This window comes from Nelumbo nucifera, chromosome 4, assembly GCF_055504915.1.
Source record: "Nelumbo nucifera cultivar China Antique chromosome 4, China Antique-T2T, whole genome shotgun sequence".
NCBI lineage: Eukaryota > Viridiplantae > Streptophyta > Magnoliopsida > Proteales > Nelumbonaceae > Nelumbo > Nelumbo nucifera.
Window position 1 is genome coordinate 20,164,982 of NC_142652.1, and position 18,909 is coordinate 20,183,890.

Consider the following 18,909-nt stretch of genomic DNA (forward strand, 5'->3'; position numbering starts at 1 on the left):
AACGTGGCAAGTGGCAACCACCGCCTTCAAGTAACGAGTAACGACATCACAACCAACGTGGTGGCCGCGAAAGCCTATGTTTGGCTTGAAATTAGAAGGTAGGGAATTAAGGAAGTAAAAAGTAGGAAACCTATACCACCGAGGTGGTCGCTGCATTAGGTTATATTTGATTTAATGTTTTAAAAATCGACCTAGAACCAGAATTATTTTGGCCATCAGTTTTTAAGTTGATGGTTTGACTGTCCGGTTTGAACAGATAGTCGATAATTTGATTGCCCAAATCAAAAGGTTATTGATCAATTCAACGATTTTTTGCTTAGGCTGTTTTGAACAGCACAGCATCACATTTGGCCCTCTTCCCCAAATTTGGTGATAACGGGATTCGAATTCTTTATTCCTGTCTCACTACCAAAAAAAAAATGGTCTGACTCAATGGTTTAAAGCCGGCGGTCTTTCTGACCGCCACTATAGGGATATCTGAGGATTCGTTTTAAAAGCTGACACGGCGGTCCTTAATATACGTTCGACGGATTTTATTGTGAACTGGAATCAAACCGGTCTTCCTTACAACGAACCGGTGTGGAGAAATTCTTCTCCCGCACGCGAATTCTTCTTCCTATTCGACAAGATAGAAGGTTCTCTGGTTTGCAGTAGAGAACCTTGCAGAGAAATTTTGAAGAAGACAAGTTATAGGGTTGTGCGATTTTTGGATGATTTAAAACTAGGGTTGGGCGATTTAAAGATAAGGTTGTGCAATTTTCTGGGTGATTTAGAACTAGGGTTGTACGATTTTCTAGGCGGCCTCTGTTCGTTCAAGCAAGAGAAGAGAAGGTAACGTTCTGGGCGATCTCTAGGCAACCTCTGTTCGTTCGAGTTAAGGTTTCCTTTTGTGCTTTAGAAGTGCTATGAAGAGAAGGTAACGTTCTAACCCTTCTTTTAATAATTTTCATAATCGGAGGCAGCGGACGATGAGAACCAGCTGACCATCTAATCATTGACTTTTATGCTCACTTTGTTTTCCATGATTTTACATCATCGTCAACTAACAAAGAAAATTGCCATTTCCCAAAGAACTATGGATGTCGGAGTCCTACCTTGGTCATAACAGCTAATAGTTTTGGTGGTTTCTTTAGTATTGGTAGCAGACAAGCTTCCAGAACTGCATACAAAGTAGAGATGCATGTACTGAAATTATCAATTAATTAATAGAAAGACGATCCTCTTAAAAAAAATAACGATAATCAGATAAAGCTTTTTTTGAGAGTATAAGGTAAAGTTAGAGAGTAGAAATAAAATGAATTTTATATAATATAAATATTTATCCATTCACATACAAGAGAGTTATCAGCAGGACAGGTACCAAATATTTGGCATTCCTTAAAATAAGGACTTATCTCTAGTTTTCCGTTCAGTTGGCTTAGTTGTCATATACCAATTGAGCCACCCCCTCAGTTGGCAGTTCGCTTTTTTTTTTTTTTTTTTGCTGCAAATGGAAATTATGCATTGATTAGATTGCAAATAACATAAGAAGGGGATCTGGAATGGTCCCAAATTTGAGCACAATTACAATGTCTAAAGGTAGTAGTCAAAGTATGAGCTATAGCCTATATGATTTTCTTGACGTGGGATGTGCTGAAATTGAAACAGTACAAAATTGTGAAAATAGCCAAATAGTGTCAGCAATTATTTGTTCTGACCTCCAAGAGCACTTCATTCTTCGATGGCTGAGATTGCTCATCTAAGGCCATCCATTCATCAAAAAATTGTCTTCATGGTGAACTCTGCAATAGAAGTATCCTCTGCAATATCAACTTGCATCACACACGCTCGAAGCCAGGCACTGACAGAAAGAGAGGAGACCTGATCTAAACGCCAATTTAGTGGTGACCCAAACCAAGTAGCTCTTGCGAAGTTTCTACTCCAAAATAGATGTTCTTCATTTTCAATCTCAGAGCAACCATACAGTACTTTCGAACAAATAAATTATCACGGGTTCGCAACCCATTATGTAATATTTTTCATAGAAATATTTGAAGCCTTGGGTAAAGAGTTCAAATCAGCCCCCCCCACCAGATTGTCCCTCACAATGTCCCATATCATATCCCTGCCGTGTATTGTGAACATCTCTCGATGATGACATCATCATCTCTGATAACATCATTGAGAGATATTCTCAATACATGGTAGGGATGTGCTGTGGGACGTTGTGGGGGGTTGATTTGATCTCTTGGGTAAACCCGTATTCTCCAAAATTTGTTCCAGAAAGCAGTGTCACTCATCTGCTTAATAGATTGGCCTAGAAAGGTTCACCCAATAATGGGCTTATGTGAAAAATTAGCATAATTAGATGACTTCCAACCATCCGATTGGTGCAATGGTTTTCATTCACAACTTCTCTCAAGTCTTTTGTTGTTTAAACGTCCAAGGGAACCGACAGGAACCAGACACAAGACAAAACTGACAAAAGAAGCTAGTCCCTAGGTTAGATCCGTTTCGTTCTTGGTTTGACAGAAAAGAGAAATAGAATTTTGAGGGAAAGTTCTTTAACACATTTTTTATGGTTACTTAAAATCTTTCCCTCGCTATTTCTCTCTTATTTTCTATCAAGTTCAAATTTGCTTTCAACATGATATTAAGGCTGCGTTTGAAAATGATGCAAATAAGTGTAAATATGTAGAGTGTAAAACAATTCATATAAATTGTAAAGTTGGGTTAGTTTTGCACCAACAAATTTACCTTCTTACCAAACAGACTTTTAGCTGTAATGGATGCAAACACGAATTTCAATAAGGCATATGCCTTTTTTTATCAAAAGTCCACTTGAATGTAAATTTACTTCTTTTTTATTGATGTACTTTTACATCTTATTAGTTATTATCAATGTAAATATGCATTGAAAAATATGTTTTCTATCATTTGTCAATGAATAAATGTAATGTTGTCAAACACAAACAAAAGTGAACCAGAGTGCAAATTTATCCTGAACCAGGATTTACACTCCATTTGCATCATTTCCAAACGCAACCTAGGCTTAGTTGGGAAGAGTGCAAATGCAAATATATAGAGTGCAAAACCTTGTATTTTGTATGTATTTGCACAGTACATATTTGTATTTGCAGTCTTTTCAATCACATATCTCAAAACATAATTTGTACTTGTATGTTGTCATTGATGGGGATTATATTGTGGAGGCAGCATGTTGGTAGCAAATCCAGACTCTTCTTTGTAAGTTTGGCTGTGTTTGGTTGCAGTGCAAATTTATTTGCACTGATGCAAAATTATGCTAGTGCAAATGATTTGGCTGCAAGTTTTGATTTATTTTTGTTTCAAATTTTACCTTGGTTTGGTTGCATTAAAAATGAAGTAAAATAAGGGCTAAAGCATAATAAAGTAAAAGGCAAGACAAAATTTGCATTTTTTTCATTTGCACTCCCATACATTTGTACTAGTGCAAATAAAATTGCACTGCAACCAAACACAACATTTAGATCTGCAACCCATATATACCCACAGGACGCTATAGCCACACATTGGGAATATCCCCCCATGATTGACAACTAAGATGTTCCCTATGGTGGGCAACAAATCTTGACTTCTTTTCAATCAACCCAATATAGCTGAAAAGAAAACAATCCAAACAACTCTCCTACCCAGATGTTGAAAATGAACTTAGATGTTCCACACTTCCACACAGAATGGTGAAAGCTGCTAAAAGATGTGGCACGTAGGAGGATCATGGATAAGGTTGGGCTGGGCTTTGGGCGTATGACATCCAAATATGAAAAAATTAGTTATTCATAGAAATTTATATTAAACGAGCTTGGATCACCTGCCAACAAAATACATTCCAACACCCTACCAACTGTCACTGAACATCTCATACATGGTGGGTCCTAGTGTCATAGTGAGATGTGTGGTGACAGATCAAGTTGGTAGAGTGTTGAAATGTACTTTATTGGCAGGTGATCCCAACTCATCAAACTGTTGAGCTTAATTTGTCCTTGGGCCTACATAAAAGGTAGAGTATGAGCTCAACTTGTATATCGTTACATTAATGGAGGCAAAGCCTTCTAACCCCTAGATAAACAACCTTATATACTCTATGGGTTCAAACCCGCCCCACATGCACATCTCAGCATGCATTGAGAACATCTCACATATTTGTCATGGGGAGATGTTCCCAATACATGGTTGGGATGTGGTGTGGGGCACACTCTGTGGCACACCCATACAAATTTCATAACCACAGGCTCTCCGTGGTATGTATGGGTACCAGATTTGCTCTCTGATCTGCTCCTCAGAGACCACTCATCACACCAACCTCACAGCATACTCATATTCAGCCATGCATTGGAACATTTTCTATGCATGTATGTTGTCATGCCATTCATGGTGAGATGTTCCTAATGCACACATATATACTGTGAGGTTGGTGTAAGGAGAGAATTCGTATTGGCTCCCCACAGAACATGGCACATTGTGGAAAGTCAATCTGAACTCATGAGGAGCCTAATGTCACGGAGTGACACAATGGAGTGCTTGACTAGAGGCTTTCTAGATGTTTCTTGAGGCTTTTAGCCAATTCTGCATGTTTCTGGGGTGTTATGGAACGTTCCAAGGTGTTTTATAGTGTTTTCCATGTGTTTATAAGGGTCTATATGTTGGTGGAACTCTCTAGAACCTTGTGGAACAATCTGGGTTTGTGTGGAAGAACCTAGAGGGGTTGGGAACAATCTAGACTTTCTCTAGAGTGTTCTTATATCTTATGGAGAAGGCATCCCCTACAAAAGTGTAGAAGGTAGAATGTTCTAGAGGTGCTTCTAGATGATGCTAAGTGTACATAATTCTAGAAAAATCCTTTAAAGAGGTGGAGGTGCCTATAAAAGGGGATCCCCTCCCTCATTTGCAAGTAAGGAAGCAAGCAAACAATCAAGCATTGTATCCCTCTCTTGAGTAATACAAAGAGTTCTTTGAGTTCTCCATTTCTCTCTTTCCTTGTGTGTTTTGTGCTTTGTTGCCTAAGTGTGTACCTAAGTGTGAGAGACAAGTTGGTAAACTACTTGATCCTAGGAGCCAAGAGAGTGCTTTAAGAAGGGAAGGCTGACTTGTGGAGCGACGGACTGTTGCCCAAGTGCCACACGAGACACTAAAAGAAACTAGGTCCGTGACACTAAGGAGTAAATCCAAATTGACCCGTATAGGTATAGCCAACAGGCCTACTGACTACTAAGAGGGTCTTGAGATGGAAAAACTTTGGTTGTTGGGCCTATGTTGTTGAGAACATTGTTGGGAATGCCAGTGAGGCAAAATAATAATTACCCCCTATTTCCTTTACACGGACGTGAATTGGTGAACGTGTCCAGTCCAAAAACACTCTCAACAGCATAGGAACAGCAAAGCTAACTCTCTTGAGATGGGACAGGTGGCAATTTCTAGATACCCAAGACCCACATTAAGGCTGCAACTTGGGCCGGGTTGGCCCGAACCCAACCCGAAAAAGTTGGGTTGGGTTGATGTTCGGGTCAGGGTTAGGGTTGAAATTCATGAACCTGACTTTACTTCAGGTTGGATTAGGGTTGACCTCTTAGCCAACCCTAACCTGATTCTATAGTACATGTCATATATAAATATATGTTATATGTAATATATAACATACATTGATTTGTTTAGATGCATAATATTTGTATAGCCCTCACCACATGGTATCATGTATTTCTTTTAAGATAATCACTTCACTTAATCCTAATTAGAAAGATTAAAACCTTAATAACATTATTTTATGTTTTTTTCAAAATTTTATTCTTCATCTCTTCTATGTTGTTTGCCACCCAAGAAAGATCTATCGTAAGTCATAACTCATAATAAACTATAGTCATTTCTAACATTTGTTTTTCTGAATTTTGCACCAAAATAACAAAAAATAAAATAACATCAACAAACAAATACTAATGAAACATAGGATTAATATATGTAGTGAAAGTTGAGTTAAGATCTAAAATTGAGAAATTCTATGAGGTTTTGAAGGATGGGAAGAAGGTTGGGTTGGGCCCAACCCGAACCCAACTCGAAATTGACTTCGGGTTGGATTGGATTGGATTAGGATTTAAGGAATTTAGTTAGGGTTAGGGTTGGGTTGGTCGGGTTGAAGGTCGGGTTGGGTTAGGATTATGGTTGGGGTTTAGAACTTAGGGTTGGCCTCAACCCGACCTAAACCGGCCCGACTTGCAGCCCCTAACCCGCATCGTTCTTAAACCAGCTTTATGATAATGAGTTTCATCTTTCAAGTGCTGAGGACCCGCACTTTAAGTTGAAGGAGGTAGATAAGAAGTTAGAACCGAGTCCAGATCTGATGCATTTCTCTTCTACATTTCAATTCGGTCTACATTTCTCTTCTACATTTCAATTCGGTCTATCACTTATCATAAGTGATAACTATGATAAGTGATAACTACATTTCAATCCTATTTTTTTAAGCAAAATAGGATCTTTCGTTTAACCGAGGGGAAACAAACACAAGAAGTCAACAACAGAGGCTAAGCTTGGCTGTCTAGTTTCCAGTTCCACTCTTGAAGAGCCAAGATTGTTAAGCACTGCAACGGTAGCTGCAGTATGACCGCCTGGTGCCCCAACATTGGATGGATTCCACCAAACAGAGCGCCCATGCATAGTCTGAGATAACTTTAGGTGGACCTAGGATTTTTTAGGGGTGGACTGAATCCTGCCCGTGCCCGTGGATTGATGCCAAATTCACGGGCAGGATATGGTTTATAAGGGAAGGGGGGGGGGGGCAAATCAGAATTCTGAGATAGAGTGCAGGCTAAAAATCCCCAACTTTTAACCATCTAATTTCTACATTATGAAGCTTTTTCAGAATTTTAAATGGATCATGGTGGGACCTGTAGGACCTAAACCATCATCTTGTAAATGATGGGGATAAGCAGGCTTTCCCCTATAGGCATTGGCCTTTTCATACCAGACAATAGAATCCTACTTTAAAAATCAAAACCAGTGGATCCAAGCCATAAGCAAGCTCCCTTTAAATTCATCTGGATTTTCATTTTTCAACACCCTTCAGGCGCAAGACAAGGATCATAAGAGAAAAAACGATTAATAGAAAGAGAAGAATACAATATTTTATGAAATTCAAATCCACCAATTCACGGCCGATAACAAGCTCAGACAGTTTATCAATTAAAGATAGTGATTAAAATAAATACAATTACCGCGATTCTGATCTTCTTCACTCAACAGCATCTCACCAGTATGTTTCATCATGGCGGCAACAAGCAAAATTTAAGCAGCCTGACGAAACCTAGATTGTTGGAGATGTTTCCATCATGGCCGGAATTTCAATTCTATGTCATCAAGGAATAAATAGTATTCAAAAACTTGGCGCAAGTAGGCTCTGCACTTCGCTTTGCATTGTTGGAGATGTTTCCATCTTTCTGCTACATGCTCAATTCAAATACTCGTATTGCTGGATTAACAAATGGAAAAACAAATGACCATTAAAGCAAATATATATATATATATATTAAAACATTTAAGTTCAAAAACCAATGCCAATTGAAAATTTTCAAGAACAAAAACGTTGAACTACAATTAAAATGTAATTTATCTTCTCCGCTGCTAAATAGAAACATCACTTTCCATGTCCTCATATACAAACCTAGAGATTTCAACAAGTTAGGTCTAGTACGGATTTCAGTCAGCCCGAACACAACTTGAAGCCACTCCAACCCAACATGACCAAACTACATGAAATAGGATTGATTACCAAGCCCTAAACGAGTGTTTCTTCTGCAAAACTCAATAGGCTCGCTATTTTCTAGGGGGTACTGTCAAAACATTTGACAGGTAAATTTAGGTTGATTTTTTTTAATTGATTCAGGACACTTAGATTTAATTTCTGATTACCAACCTATTTTATCTGAAAGAATTTGACCCACGCGTATTGAAAGCCTTTCTGCTGGATTTTTTGAGTTAGGAAGCTAAATTGGATTTGGTTTGTTACTAAAATATATGAGGTTACTTTTTAATCAGGTTAGCCACTTGTTTGAAGGAAAATACCTCTTAAGGGCTTTGCTTTAGTATATTCATGTTAGATGCGTCTATAAAAAGAGGATTTAGGAGATAAATAATGGGAATACATTGACATATATTAGCAGTTTTTTTTTCAGCAACATATATTAGCATTTCTGTCTATTTTTGCAGATGCCATCAGGTAACAGTTATGCCCACCAATCTGATTGGGTTAGACCAACTTGACCCTCTTTCCACTTAAATCCACGGCATGAGCAGGAACAACTATGGACTGAATACCAGAGGCAATGCATATATAGTCATGGGGGTTTACAAGGCAAGGAACACTGAAATCCCTTTCTTAACATATCGGCATACCTCACAGAAACCTGAGAAGATCAATGTGGACAAGGATAGACTACTACAGAGAAGAAAGATAATAATCAAGATGTATTTGCAAAAATAAATGTGTACATAGAGCTCACCTTACTCAATAGAAATTCCAGAAGAAATGCAGAGTTTTGAGTCTGCACCGCCACTGATCACACTATCACTCTTCCACCAGTCAGCACATAGTACCTGTATTTTAGCAAAGACCATTGCGTTAGAGAAGGTCCTTCCACATGGACCCACAGAGAAAGAGACAAAAAGGAGAATAAAATACCTTGTCTTTGTGGGAGTCTATCACTGCAAGAGGCCACTGGAACAGAAAAAAATATCGTTTGGAGATCAATCAAGCTGATATTGATTCATTAGTTCTTTTTGATAAATATTGATTCATTAAATTTAATCATCCCTAAAATTTTAAGGGAAAAAAAGGCAATACCGCTGTTCTTAGATCCCATAACATAACTTTCCCATCATAAGAAGCAGAAAGCAAATGAAACCATGACTTCTTATGCCACTTGCAAGAAGTAATCCATGAGGTGTGGGATGAAAACTGAAAGACAGGAGCTAAAGTTCCTGTAAAGAACATGAACTTTAGTTGAGGAGCGGAGAGAGAGAGAGAGAGAGAGAGAGAGAGTATCTTGCTGTCAACTAACCTGGTTTGCGAGGATCCCAAATCCTAAGAATAGGATCAGAACCTCCAGCAGCAATAAGGGCAGAGCTTTCACCACCAACATCAAGGCAGTTGAGGACTTTGCCACAGAACTACATGGAGATTGTTGAAAATTATAACTATCAATTTCTATCATCTACATAAGCTGCTCAAACTGCTTAAACCAAATATGCCATTGTGAGACTTCATGGTTCCTTCCATCCCATGTGCCTCATAGATAAATTTGCTAAACCAATAAATGCCATTTACAAAATCATGCAAATATCCGCATGGTCAAGTGATCCTGACCAATGACAAAGGGGCACTTTTCTTTGGACAATAATAAGAGCTCACTACTTGAAGCTTGAATAATCTAAAAAGGTTGTTTAAATAGGAATCACTGGTTGAATGCCACCTGCATATCAATTTCCTTCCAAAATCCAAGGCTCATCTATTCCCAAAAAAGTGCTTGAGGATGATAGATTCAGTTATCTGGAATTATAAGCATGTATGATGCATGAATCAAATCTTTTTCAGTGAATAATAGATGAAACATATATGGTGTCAAACATGAACAGAAGATGAAGTCTAAACCCACTGTGCACCCCCATCATCAAATGCCAACTCCTTTAAAAGTAGAAAGATCAAACAAGCTGAACATCTTTGCATATCTTCAAAATGTAGAAACTGAAGCCAAGCATTTAATATAACTGCAAAACTGAAAGCAGATACTAATTCATATAAAATGGTCTCTCATGAGATATGTTAAACTGATATGCCATCAATGGATCAGCACACCATTGGCTTCTCTGGGAATTGCAAGACTCAGAACTTGACCTAACCCAAAGAGTTTCTTCCACAAGTATACTACTAACTTTTATTTTAACTGTAAAAGGCCAATATAAGCTTTGCCTGCTTACCATGTCCAAAGAATCTTTGCCAGTTTCAACATCCCATCTTCTAATAGAATGATCCCATGATGCAGAATAAATTGTCACATGTTCTGGCCAGACAACAGAAGAGACACATTGTGTATGCCCCACAAGGGTAGATACAGCCTCCCCCTGAATGCCAAGGAAAGCCATTATAACGAGTAAAAATTAGTTTGGCATGGATTACTTAAAAAAATTAAGATTATAAAACCAAACAAAGAATTCAAAATAAGAATACAACATCTTAACCTGAAACACTGCACTAGAAAACTTGCTATTCCTATTAACAAATTAGCATATAAAATTGTTTTAATTGCACAAGAGAATTAAAAAAAAAAATCAAATACTAAATTATACAACATAATAGGGTTACTTTAAATATCCTTGTATCCTCAAATTCAAGGGAACAGTGCCCATAGAAATTTAGGTTCGTGGTTATACTAATTTAAAAATCAAGGAGGATGAATCTTGGCATTTTAGATGATTGAACCTAGAAAAATGATTGACCAGGTGAAGATAACCTCCCAGATCCATATTTAACCATGCACAATGTTGCACTATTATAGTCAACATGCTATTATAGTACAAATGTACAACTGGATAATCTATTTGCCAAGGGACTGTTTGATAAACAACTGAAGTGGCTGAACTGAATGATTTATTTCTTTGTCTTTTAGTGGATAAAATAATTAAATAATAAAATATTTGTGGACGTAGTAATCATCCCAACTTCAGATTCAGTTATTAAGGACCTCACAACCTCCTTAAAAACTTATTCAATAAAAGAAAGAGCAATAAGTCATTCAGTTGAGCCACTTTTGGCTGCTATCAAACAGCCCCTAATATTCTATTAATGGGGTGAGATAGTTAGGCCTCTTATTCCATCTTCTCTTTGTTCTTTTGGAAACATCACGGTTATCACCACATCAGAAGGGCCTAAATTGCCTACAAAACATTCCCCTCTCAAAGCAGTGCAAGTAGTCATCTAAATATCAGATAGAAGTTCTTCTTGGCTTTTGGGTTCCTACAAGGTTCTTGGGGATTGCTTGGATTAATTCCCTACAAAAGATTCCTTGCTTTGCCTCTAACAGATCTAGGTTTCAATTATGTGGAAGGTAATTCTGTATCTTCCTACTTCATGGTAGATGATGAATTTTTCCACCATACAAAACATGATAAAAATATGGGCTTGAGATGGTAATAAAACAAGAATAAGTTACAGGCTCAAAAGAGCTCCTGTACCCTTTTCTAAAACTCTTCTTCCATCATTTCACCCCTATACACTTCTTTCCCTCTCAAATTCAACTCTTGCATGTCAATTCATAACAAATGTCAAGTGGGCGTGATGTCATGTGTTATTGTTGCGAAAAAATCTAACATAGTAGCAAGTGGTTAATTTTGAGAAAATAAGAACAGAAAAACATACACAATTACATGGAGTCATAGAGTCATATCATCATATATATCAAGGGAAATCTTCTTAGCTTCTGTCAGGCATGTTTTCCAAAAGCAATATCCTTTGCCCACTAGTTGGATTGAGAAGGAATGGTTGAAATGAAAATACCCAATGTATTTGTGAATACTATGCATACAAGATCAGAATAGTATTTTTTTTTTTTTTTTGAAAGAAGGTAAAGTATGATTATAATAACTGGTCCTTTGTACAACGAGAATCTGTACAAAAAAGGACCTCAAAAAAAGTCCACTCTCAAAAAAGTATGATCAGAAGTAACATCTTTGAAATCAGAATGTATTGACAACCAGCTCCTAATGGCATCATCTATGGCTAAATTAATCACCTCAGCTTCAGAAGAGGATTTCTTCTCAAACAGCCTTCTATTTCTTTCTGACCACACAGCCCATCACTGCTGGAGGGACAGAAGCCCAGCAAAGTCTCCCTTTTTTGGAAAGTCCAGAAATCTGCCATTCTTCCAAAAGAGCTTTAACTGATGCTGGCATGCACCAGTTCAGATTCAGGGATTTCAAAAAGTGGCTCCATACTGTAGTACTAAACTTACAATATAGGAAGAGATGTCCAACTGACTCACCTCCTCATTACATAGACAGCACCTGATATCTGGAATGCTCATTCCTTTTTTATCAACATTTCCTTAGACAAACATCTCTCCAAAGCTACAACCCAAACAAAGAACTTAATTTTTGTAGGAGCTAGATTCCCCCAAATGGCCCGAAAGGAGATTCAGTCCTCACTAGCTTATAATAGAAGAATTTAACTGTGAAAACTCCAGTTTTGGTCCCTTTAAAGATTTTTGTGTCTTGGGAATGGAGATTTAGTTGCTGGCTTTGTAACAGAGATAGAAGGTCAGCAACCTGCTGAATTTCCCAGTCATTGAAACTCCTTCTAAATGAGGGAGTCCAATACATGCTATTCTCCTGAAGTCTGAATGAGTCTGCCACTAAGGCTTCTTTGTCTAAGCCCACATTGTATAAGTCAGGAAACATCTCTTTTAGGGGGCCTGTCACCAATCCAGTTGTCTGACCAGAATTTCACTTTTCTTCCATCTCCCACTTGATGCAGTCGGAGAACTTTCTAGCTGCCTTACAAATTCCTTTCCATACTCCACAACCATAGGTTTGAGGGGGTGGTCCAGCATCCCACCCATTGTTCCTTAGGCCATACTTCTCTATCACTTTTCTCCACAAATTATTTGGTTCAGTTGAGAATCTCCACAGCCAACTTCCCAATAAAGCTATGTTGAACAACTTCAAATGTCTTAACCCTAAACCACCTTGTGATTGAGGTTTGCAGATTTGATCCCAGCTCACTAAATGATACTTTTTTGTTTGATAGATAGCTCACTAAATGATACTTGTGAGTCTCTTTCCAGCCTTTCCAAAGAAACTCCTTCTAAATGATACTTGTGAGTCTCAGCTTTGCAGATCAGAATAATAATGTTGAAACTCTAGATTGAGATACCAAAAGTTTTTTGTCTTCATTTCAGAAAACAGAAGGATAAATACCTGTAACTGGGATTCCTCAGCCTCAGAACCCATTTTTCTCTTCTTTACAGACACTAGATCACCTTCTGTATCAGATTCATTTGTCTGCCACAAGTTGATGGTACAATCCCAGGAACCAGAACAAACCTATGCGAACAACAGAAAAAAAAAATCATTTTACATATGAAAACTAGTTCAGTTTATGTACATAATCATTGGCTAAAAAGCAAGAAGATAAACCAGACCATATCTCCAGAAGGCTGTGCAGCAACACTTTGTATAGATGATTTATGCCCCTGCAGGATTTTGAAGGCTCTAATCTTCATAGGATGATCCAGGACTCGTTGCCCTGCATCAAACTTTCAAGAGGAAAACAAGATATTAAGCGAATTAAACAAAATCAGGAATCAGAGTATGCAATAGTAGCAGTTTCCTTTTACCTTCCATAGCCTCAAGGTATGATCTTTTGAAGCAGTTGCTATTCGTAGGTCAGTAACACTATCATCACCTACAAGGTACAAGTATGATTGATAAACATATACCATATGAGCTCAGACATAATAAGCAATTTAAAGCACAAACAATGAAAGAAACCAACCTCAGATGCCAAACTAGAAATAAAGGCAAAAAACTGTTATTCTCTATAAAACCTTGAACCTGATGGCAACTGAAAGGACTTCAACAGATCCCAAGGAATATAGACTTCAGTAGCCTCTAATATCCCAGCATCACATGAAGCAATCCACTTGAACAAGTGCCTCTTATGTGCCTCTTTTGCGGTTGTCCCACAATTGCTTTCTTGGTAAGCCCATCCAGGATAGACGTTTTTTTCCTAATATCCATTTCAAAGACTAACACTTTCTTGGAAACGGCCTCTGTGTCAGTGTGTCTGCAGGGGTAAGGCTGCATACATCTATCCCTCCCCAGACCCCAGATTGGCAGGAGCCTCATGCACTGGGCTGGGACAATAATGTGGTTCCAATAAGGTTGAGGCGTTGGCAATCCTTAAGTATGTTAGTGTGCAAGCACCCCAACAATGGCAACATTATGGTAAAAGGGCATGCATGCTACTTATGGGCAATCAAGAAGAAAAAAATGCCCTTGAAGACTCCCAATTTCATTAAGAAAATTAAGTATTTTGGCTCCCTTCAAATATCTCCAACTATAAACTAACAAGGTATAGATTGATATGGAAGGATACTAAGCTCAGGAAAGAATTCAGAACAGATTCTTTGTTCATCAGGCTGACTTTGATGCAGTATCGGAATGTTTGTTTTACCTTTTCCTCCTGAATCTATACTTCAATGAAATAATAGTTACATATACCAAGGGGGATCAAATTCTTGGACACGTAACATGACATACATTACATTTACATTCTTTTGCCTGATACCAATACAAGACACTTAATGTAATGTCCAGTTTATGCACCAGCAAAGAGTCATTAGGTTTCAACTCGAATCTAACAGATTCTTTTTATTTTATCAGTAATAATGAAAAAAGGATTTTATTAAAGAGATGAGAAAGCAAACTCCCAACCCTAGAAAGGAATTGAAAAGATGGGAAACAAGAGAAACTGAGAAACAGCTTGAAGGCTGTGAGTAAGATGAGGAAACAATTGAATTAAATGTTCTTTTACTTGAATTGAATTCCCTATTTATAAGATTAGGAAACAATTGAATTAAATGGACTGGATGTCACAAACAAAGAAACGATAATCATATCAGGAAATGAAAGCTTTATTTGATATATACCTTTTGGACCAATTGTGCTGACAGAAGTAATTGCACCACTATGCCCCTCCAATATATGACTACATAATCCACCAGCCTTCCATATCCTGGAAAGATTTAAAGGTTGGCATAAGATATCCAATCTTCGCATTTACACATATCCTTTTGGGTAAATAACTAGCCAAGACGGAAAACAGTAAGAAACAAACAACACTCCTTAACTGGTAAAGTGAACAAAAAATTGTTGGAAAGTTTACCTTCCAAAACTGTCATAACATCCTGTTAATATAAACCTGTTACATGATATACGTCAACTCAGCTATTTTGAAGTTAATTTTTTGGCAAAAATATACTAACTGGAAGTTAATGAAAATGATAATTGTTTTATTTCCACATTGTATCAAACACCAGCATATATCTACTTTAAAACCAGTTATCTTCCATAATGATGCTCAAAAGAATTAAGGTTCGAACAAAGGTACAGAGAGAATCTTTCTCATCTTTCAAAGAATTAAAAAAAAAAAAAAAAAATCAGTTAGTGGGAAAAAACAATCAGAAATGGAGAAAGGCATGCTCCACCACCACCCAAAAACATTACCCACTCTTTTCTGGCAGGAACCAATCAGCAACATTTCTCTTTCTTTCAGATAAGTATCAAAAGTTGCAAAAGAAACAAAAGGAACTAACAAATAAGTGAAAATAGAAATTTTGCTTAGCATCCTTATTTACCAAAATCTGCAAGAAAAGAATGAATTAATAAAAATTCTAATATGAACTCTGTATCACTTCAATATAAATATGCAAGAAATACATGGGTCAAATAGCTTCTCTCTGAAACATTCTTGGTACAATAGCAAGGAGTGCTTGATGGTGTAAGAGATTTTTGGGCAACAATCACAGCTTCCATTAAAACAATAATGCCATAGAAATTTGCATTATCTACAACACAAAAACTGAAGATGAATTTGGTACCTTTAACATTGCAAAAACTCTGAACCAATTGCAGAACCTTATCAATGACACAAGCAGGAATTTTTACCTGACTAACTTAATCTAAAGTTCAATTTATAGCCACTTCCATTGGCTCAATAGTCCTACACATGCAGTTTCCCAGTGCATGAGGAAGACATTCATCATAATCATCTAAGCCTTATCCCAACCATATGGAATTGGCTGCATGAGGAAGACATTGCATTTTAAATATCAAAGAAACCACTGATATACTTATTGAGGTCACAGGTTCACTTAGTTGCCAAGTTATTAAACCAGAACGGGAAGAATCCAGCCTCCCTCACATCATATAGCTGTGGCAAACATACAAATTTCAAATTCATTTAATTAGCACCACTAGAAAGATATTCTAGACTAAAATTATGCAATTTACTGCTACAAAATATTTCTACCCTATGAAAGGATAATGTGACCAATCTGAACCTTCAGATAGGGGAAAATTTTTGTAGTCTGCCAAAGTTTTCCCTCAGGTAGGGGACCTTTTTGATTGGTTTATGTGTTCATTACCCAGTCCATGTCAACTTAGACCTCAACAGTTACCATGCATTGACATATTCCATGAGTTTTATTAGCCATCATCCATATTTTAAAATATTTCTAATTTGAAAACTGCCCACAAAGACATGCTTGTTTTGCACGGACAAGAGTTTTTAATCTGAAATTTGCCCAATGAATAATGAGTGGAGAAGCAAATGCATGGAGCCTTTTAGGACAGATTTCCATCTAGAGAAGATGTAGGAATAGCAGATTTGTGTTTCGAAGCATTTCTCAGGATAACTAATGCTTTTATTTCTGTTCTGATCTCCTTGGCCTACTCTTTTGAAGAATCTTTAGACCTGGTTTTACCTCATTGATTAACTAGAAGCTTTTTATTACTTTAATGGGTCCCTTTGACATGGTTAATAATTAAAAGAAAAGTCTATGCAAGAACATCTTCCTGCTTCTTGTTATCAATAAAAACATAAAATTAAAAATTAAAAAATCCTAGAGTGACTAAGACACAAACAGTTACTATAGAACAATGAAGCAAATCAGAAATTTCAAGTTTTCAGTCAAAGAAACTAAATATGGATGGTGAAATAGGAATCATGCTGTTGCATCTTATTAACCATCCAAAAGTTTACCTAGGATTGGAACCACTGACTGCACTGACCCAATCATCATGTAAACAAGGTTCTTCTTGCTTTCGTGGGGCTACAGCCTTTATATATTCAATTTCAAGTATTTTCTCCTGTAATATATATCAAGAAGGTACCAGTTACTAGCTGGGAAAAATACTAAAATCATATTATAGGTAAAATTTCACTACTAACATAAAGACAGGCAGATGTGTTATAATTTGAATTGTATGATTTCTTCTCTTCTAAGAAAATGTATCAATAAAAATATCCAGAGGTCCAAGCTTAAAACATGTAAAACCAAGATAGAAATGCTTAGTGGAACAATACATCCACTGATTTTGATTCCATCTTGAGATTTTGGTCAAATATGGCTGTTTGATCTTTCACCCATTGTATGGAAAGAAGGTTGTGTACTCATGTCACTTTCTTTGATTTGTGTAATTAATGCATGCTTTTGGTCTGGCTACTGGACAAAAAACAAGACCTGCAGGAATAATACCACTAAAGTAACATTTTTAGAATTTTAGATTTAGAAAAAATCCTCATATGACATGGTTAATAATGTGAACGTATATGTGGAATTCCCAAATGCTTGACTATGTAAGAAGTTTCTTTTTTAATCGGCAAGAGCAATAAATATTTTATAAAAAGTATTAATGAGGCATGAAATCCACATTTCTGTGTGTGTGTGTGCATTGAGATGGATGGGGATGTAGAAATGGCCAAAAGATTGATATGCATATGACAAATAATCTATATTAGTAATTGAATAAAAAGCAACATTGAGGGAAGACAAGTACCGCAGAAATGCCTTTGGTAAGCAAGAACTCTTCAAGTGACATTCGTACCAACTCACCATCAATGAGAAAATCAAAAGGTTGGGGTTCCCAGTCAGAATTTCCTGATGAGAATAAGTTATCAAACATGAGACAGTAAGAATATTAAAATACATATATAAAAAAAGGCAACCAAATGGAAAAGGAAAAAAGGTGGAAGAGCCAGTAAATCGTTAGAACGCATTTTAAATTTATCCATAAGATCATTGTCAATCTCCACCGCTGGAGCTTAAATTGAAGGTAGTAGAAGGGAAAGTTTATTTACAAACTTAATTTGAACTTACAGAAAACAGTAGGAACATCTCAAGATGAGAAACCTAATATTACGAGTCCCAATAGTTAACAATAAAAATTTAAACTAAAACATCAGGGGAAAAAAAGAAAATGCAACCATAAATCATCATTTATTCAACACAAGACAGACGAAGCAAAATTCGTACAGACAAACAAGACAGATGCACGAAATTTTACCAGCTTTGAGAAGATTATTGACGACAGCAGAAAGGCCTATCCTGGTAAGGTTGGAGGGAACCGCAATAGAAACAGGAGGAACTCTCAAAGGAGGCTGGAGCTTCGTAACAAAGCGAGCTTGAACCCGCCTTGATGACTCCATAGGATCACTATCGAGCTCCATTGCTGCAGGAAGTGACAAAAAAGAAGGGAAAAAAGTTATACATGCTAGAGACTAGTAAACAATAAACGCCGATACGTCCGTGCTGGAGGAGATGGTGATTAGGCTAGGTTCCATACCTGCTCAATCCCAGTTTTGAGGTACTTAAGAAGAAGACCCTGCTCAGCAAGCACGCAAGCTGAAACAGAATTGATATAAGAAGAAAGACAAGGAAGCAAATCCCCTCTTGATTGACGAGAACTACCTGTTGCTACTGCTTCTCCTGTTTCAGACCTAAAAATGTAAAACCCAAGTGTTCCCTAATTGCCTAAAACCCTCCTCGCTTTTTTGCAGGTAATATACCGTATACCGTATCATACCTTTACGGCATCATTGTAGCTTACCTTAAACACTACTGGAGTGACGGGTGGCTAGGATAGCGATGGCAATTTCCCCCGTAAAATTTGGGCCCCGCCCCACCCCGAACAGGGCGGGTTTTCTCGGATCTTAAATAAGGATGGGGTGGAGATGGGGGAAATAATTTTTCCTTGAATCGAGTACAGGGTAGGGATAGGATTTGTACATAATTCTCTGAATCTGTTTCGAATTCGAAGGTAAATTAGTAAAATATCTCTAAACTTTTC

General features: G+C 37.2%; 1 protein-coding gene across 3 annotated transcripts; it reads right to left on the reverse strand.

Moving 5' to 3' along the window:
• Positions 1-7,092: 7,092 nt before the first annotated feature.
• Positions 7,093-18,596, reverse strand: LOC104597965 (Transducin/WD40 repeat-like superfamily protein). 3 transcript variants are annotated; one of them, XM_010259783.3, is made up of 16 exons: positions 18,531-18,591; positions 18,406-18,464; positions 18,127-18,291; positions 17,620-17,720; positions 16,823-16,929; positions 14,945-14,980; positions 14,709-14,794; positions 13,395-13,462; positions 13,200-13,313; positions 12,976-13,101; positions 9,982-10,125; positions 9,066-9,174; positions 8,849-8,985; positions 8,687-8,722; positions 8,508-8,601; positions 7,093-7,477 (listed from the first exon to the last, which is right to left on the reverse strand). In XM_010259783.3, exons 3-15 carry the CDS (start codon positions 18,287-18,289, stop codon positions 8,509-8,511), a joined length of 1,320 nt encoding a protein of 439 aa, XP_010258085.1. In that variant the 5' UTR covers positions 18,290-18,291; positions 18,406-18,464; positions 18,531-18,591; the 3' UTR covers positions 7,093-7,477; position 8,508. The 3 variants fall into 3 exon arrangements, with proteins under 3 accessions (XP_010258085.1, XP_010258084.1, XP_088759534.1); XM_010259782.2 differs by having other exon boundaries at positions 18,406-18,596; XM_088903408.1 differs by lacking the exon at positions 7,093-7,477 and adding an exon at positions 8,273-8,411 and having other exon boundaries at positions 18,406-18,595.
• Between the last annotated feature and the right edge of the window lie 313 nt (positions 18,597-18,909).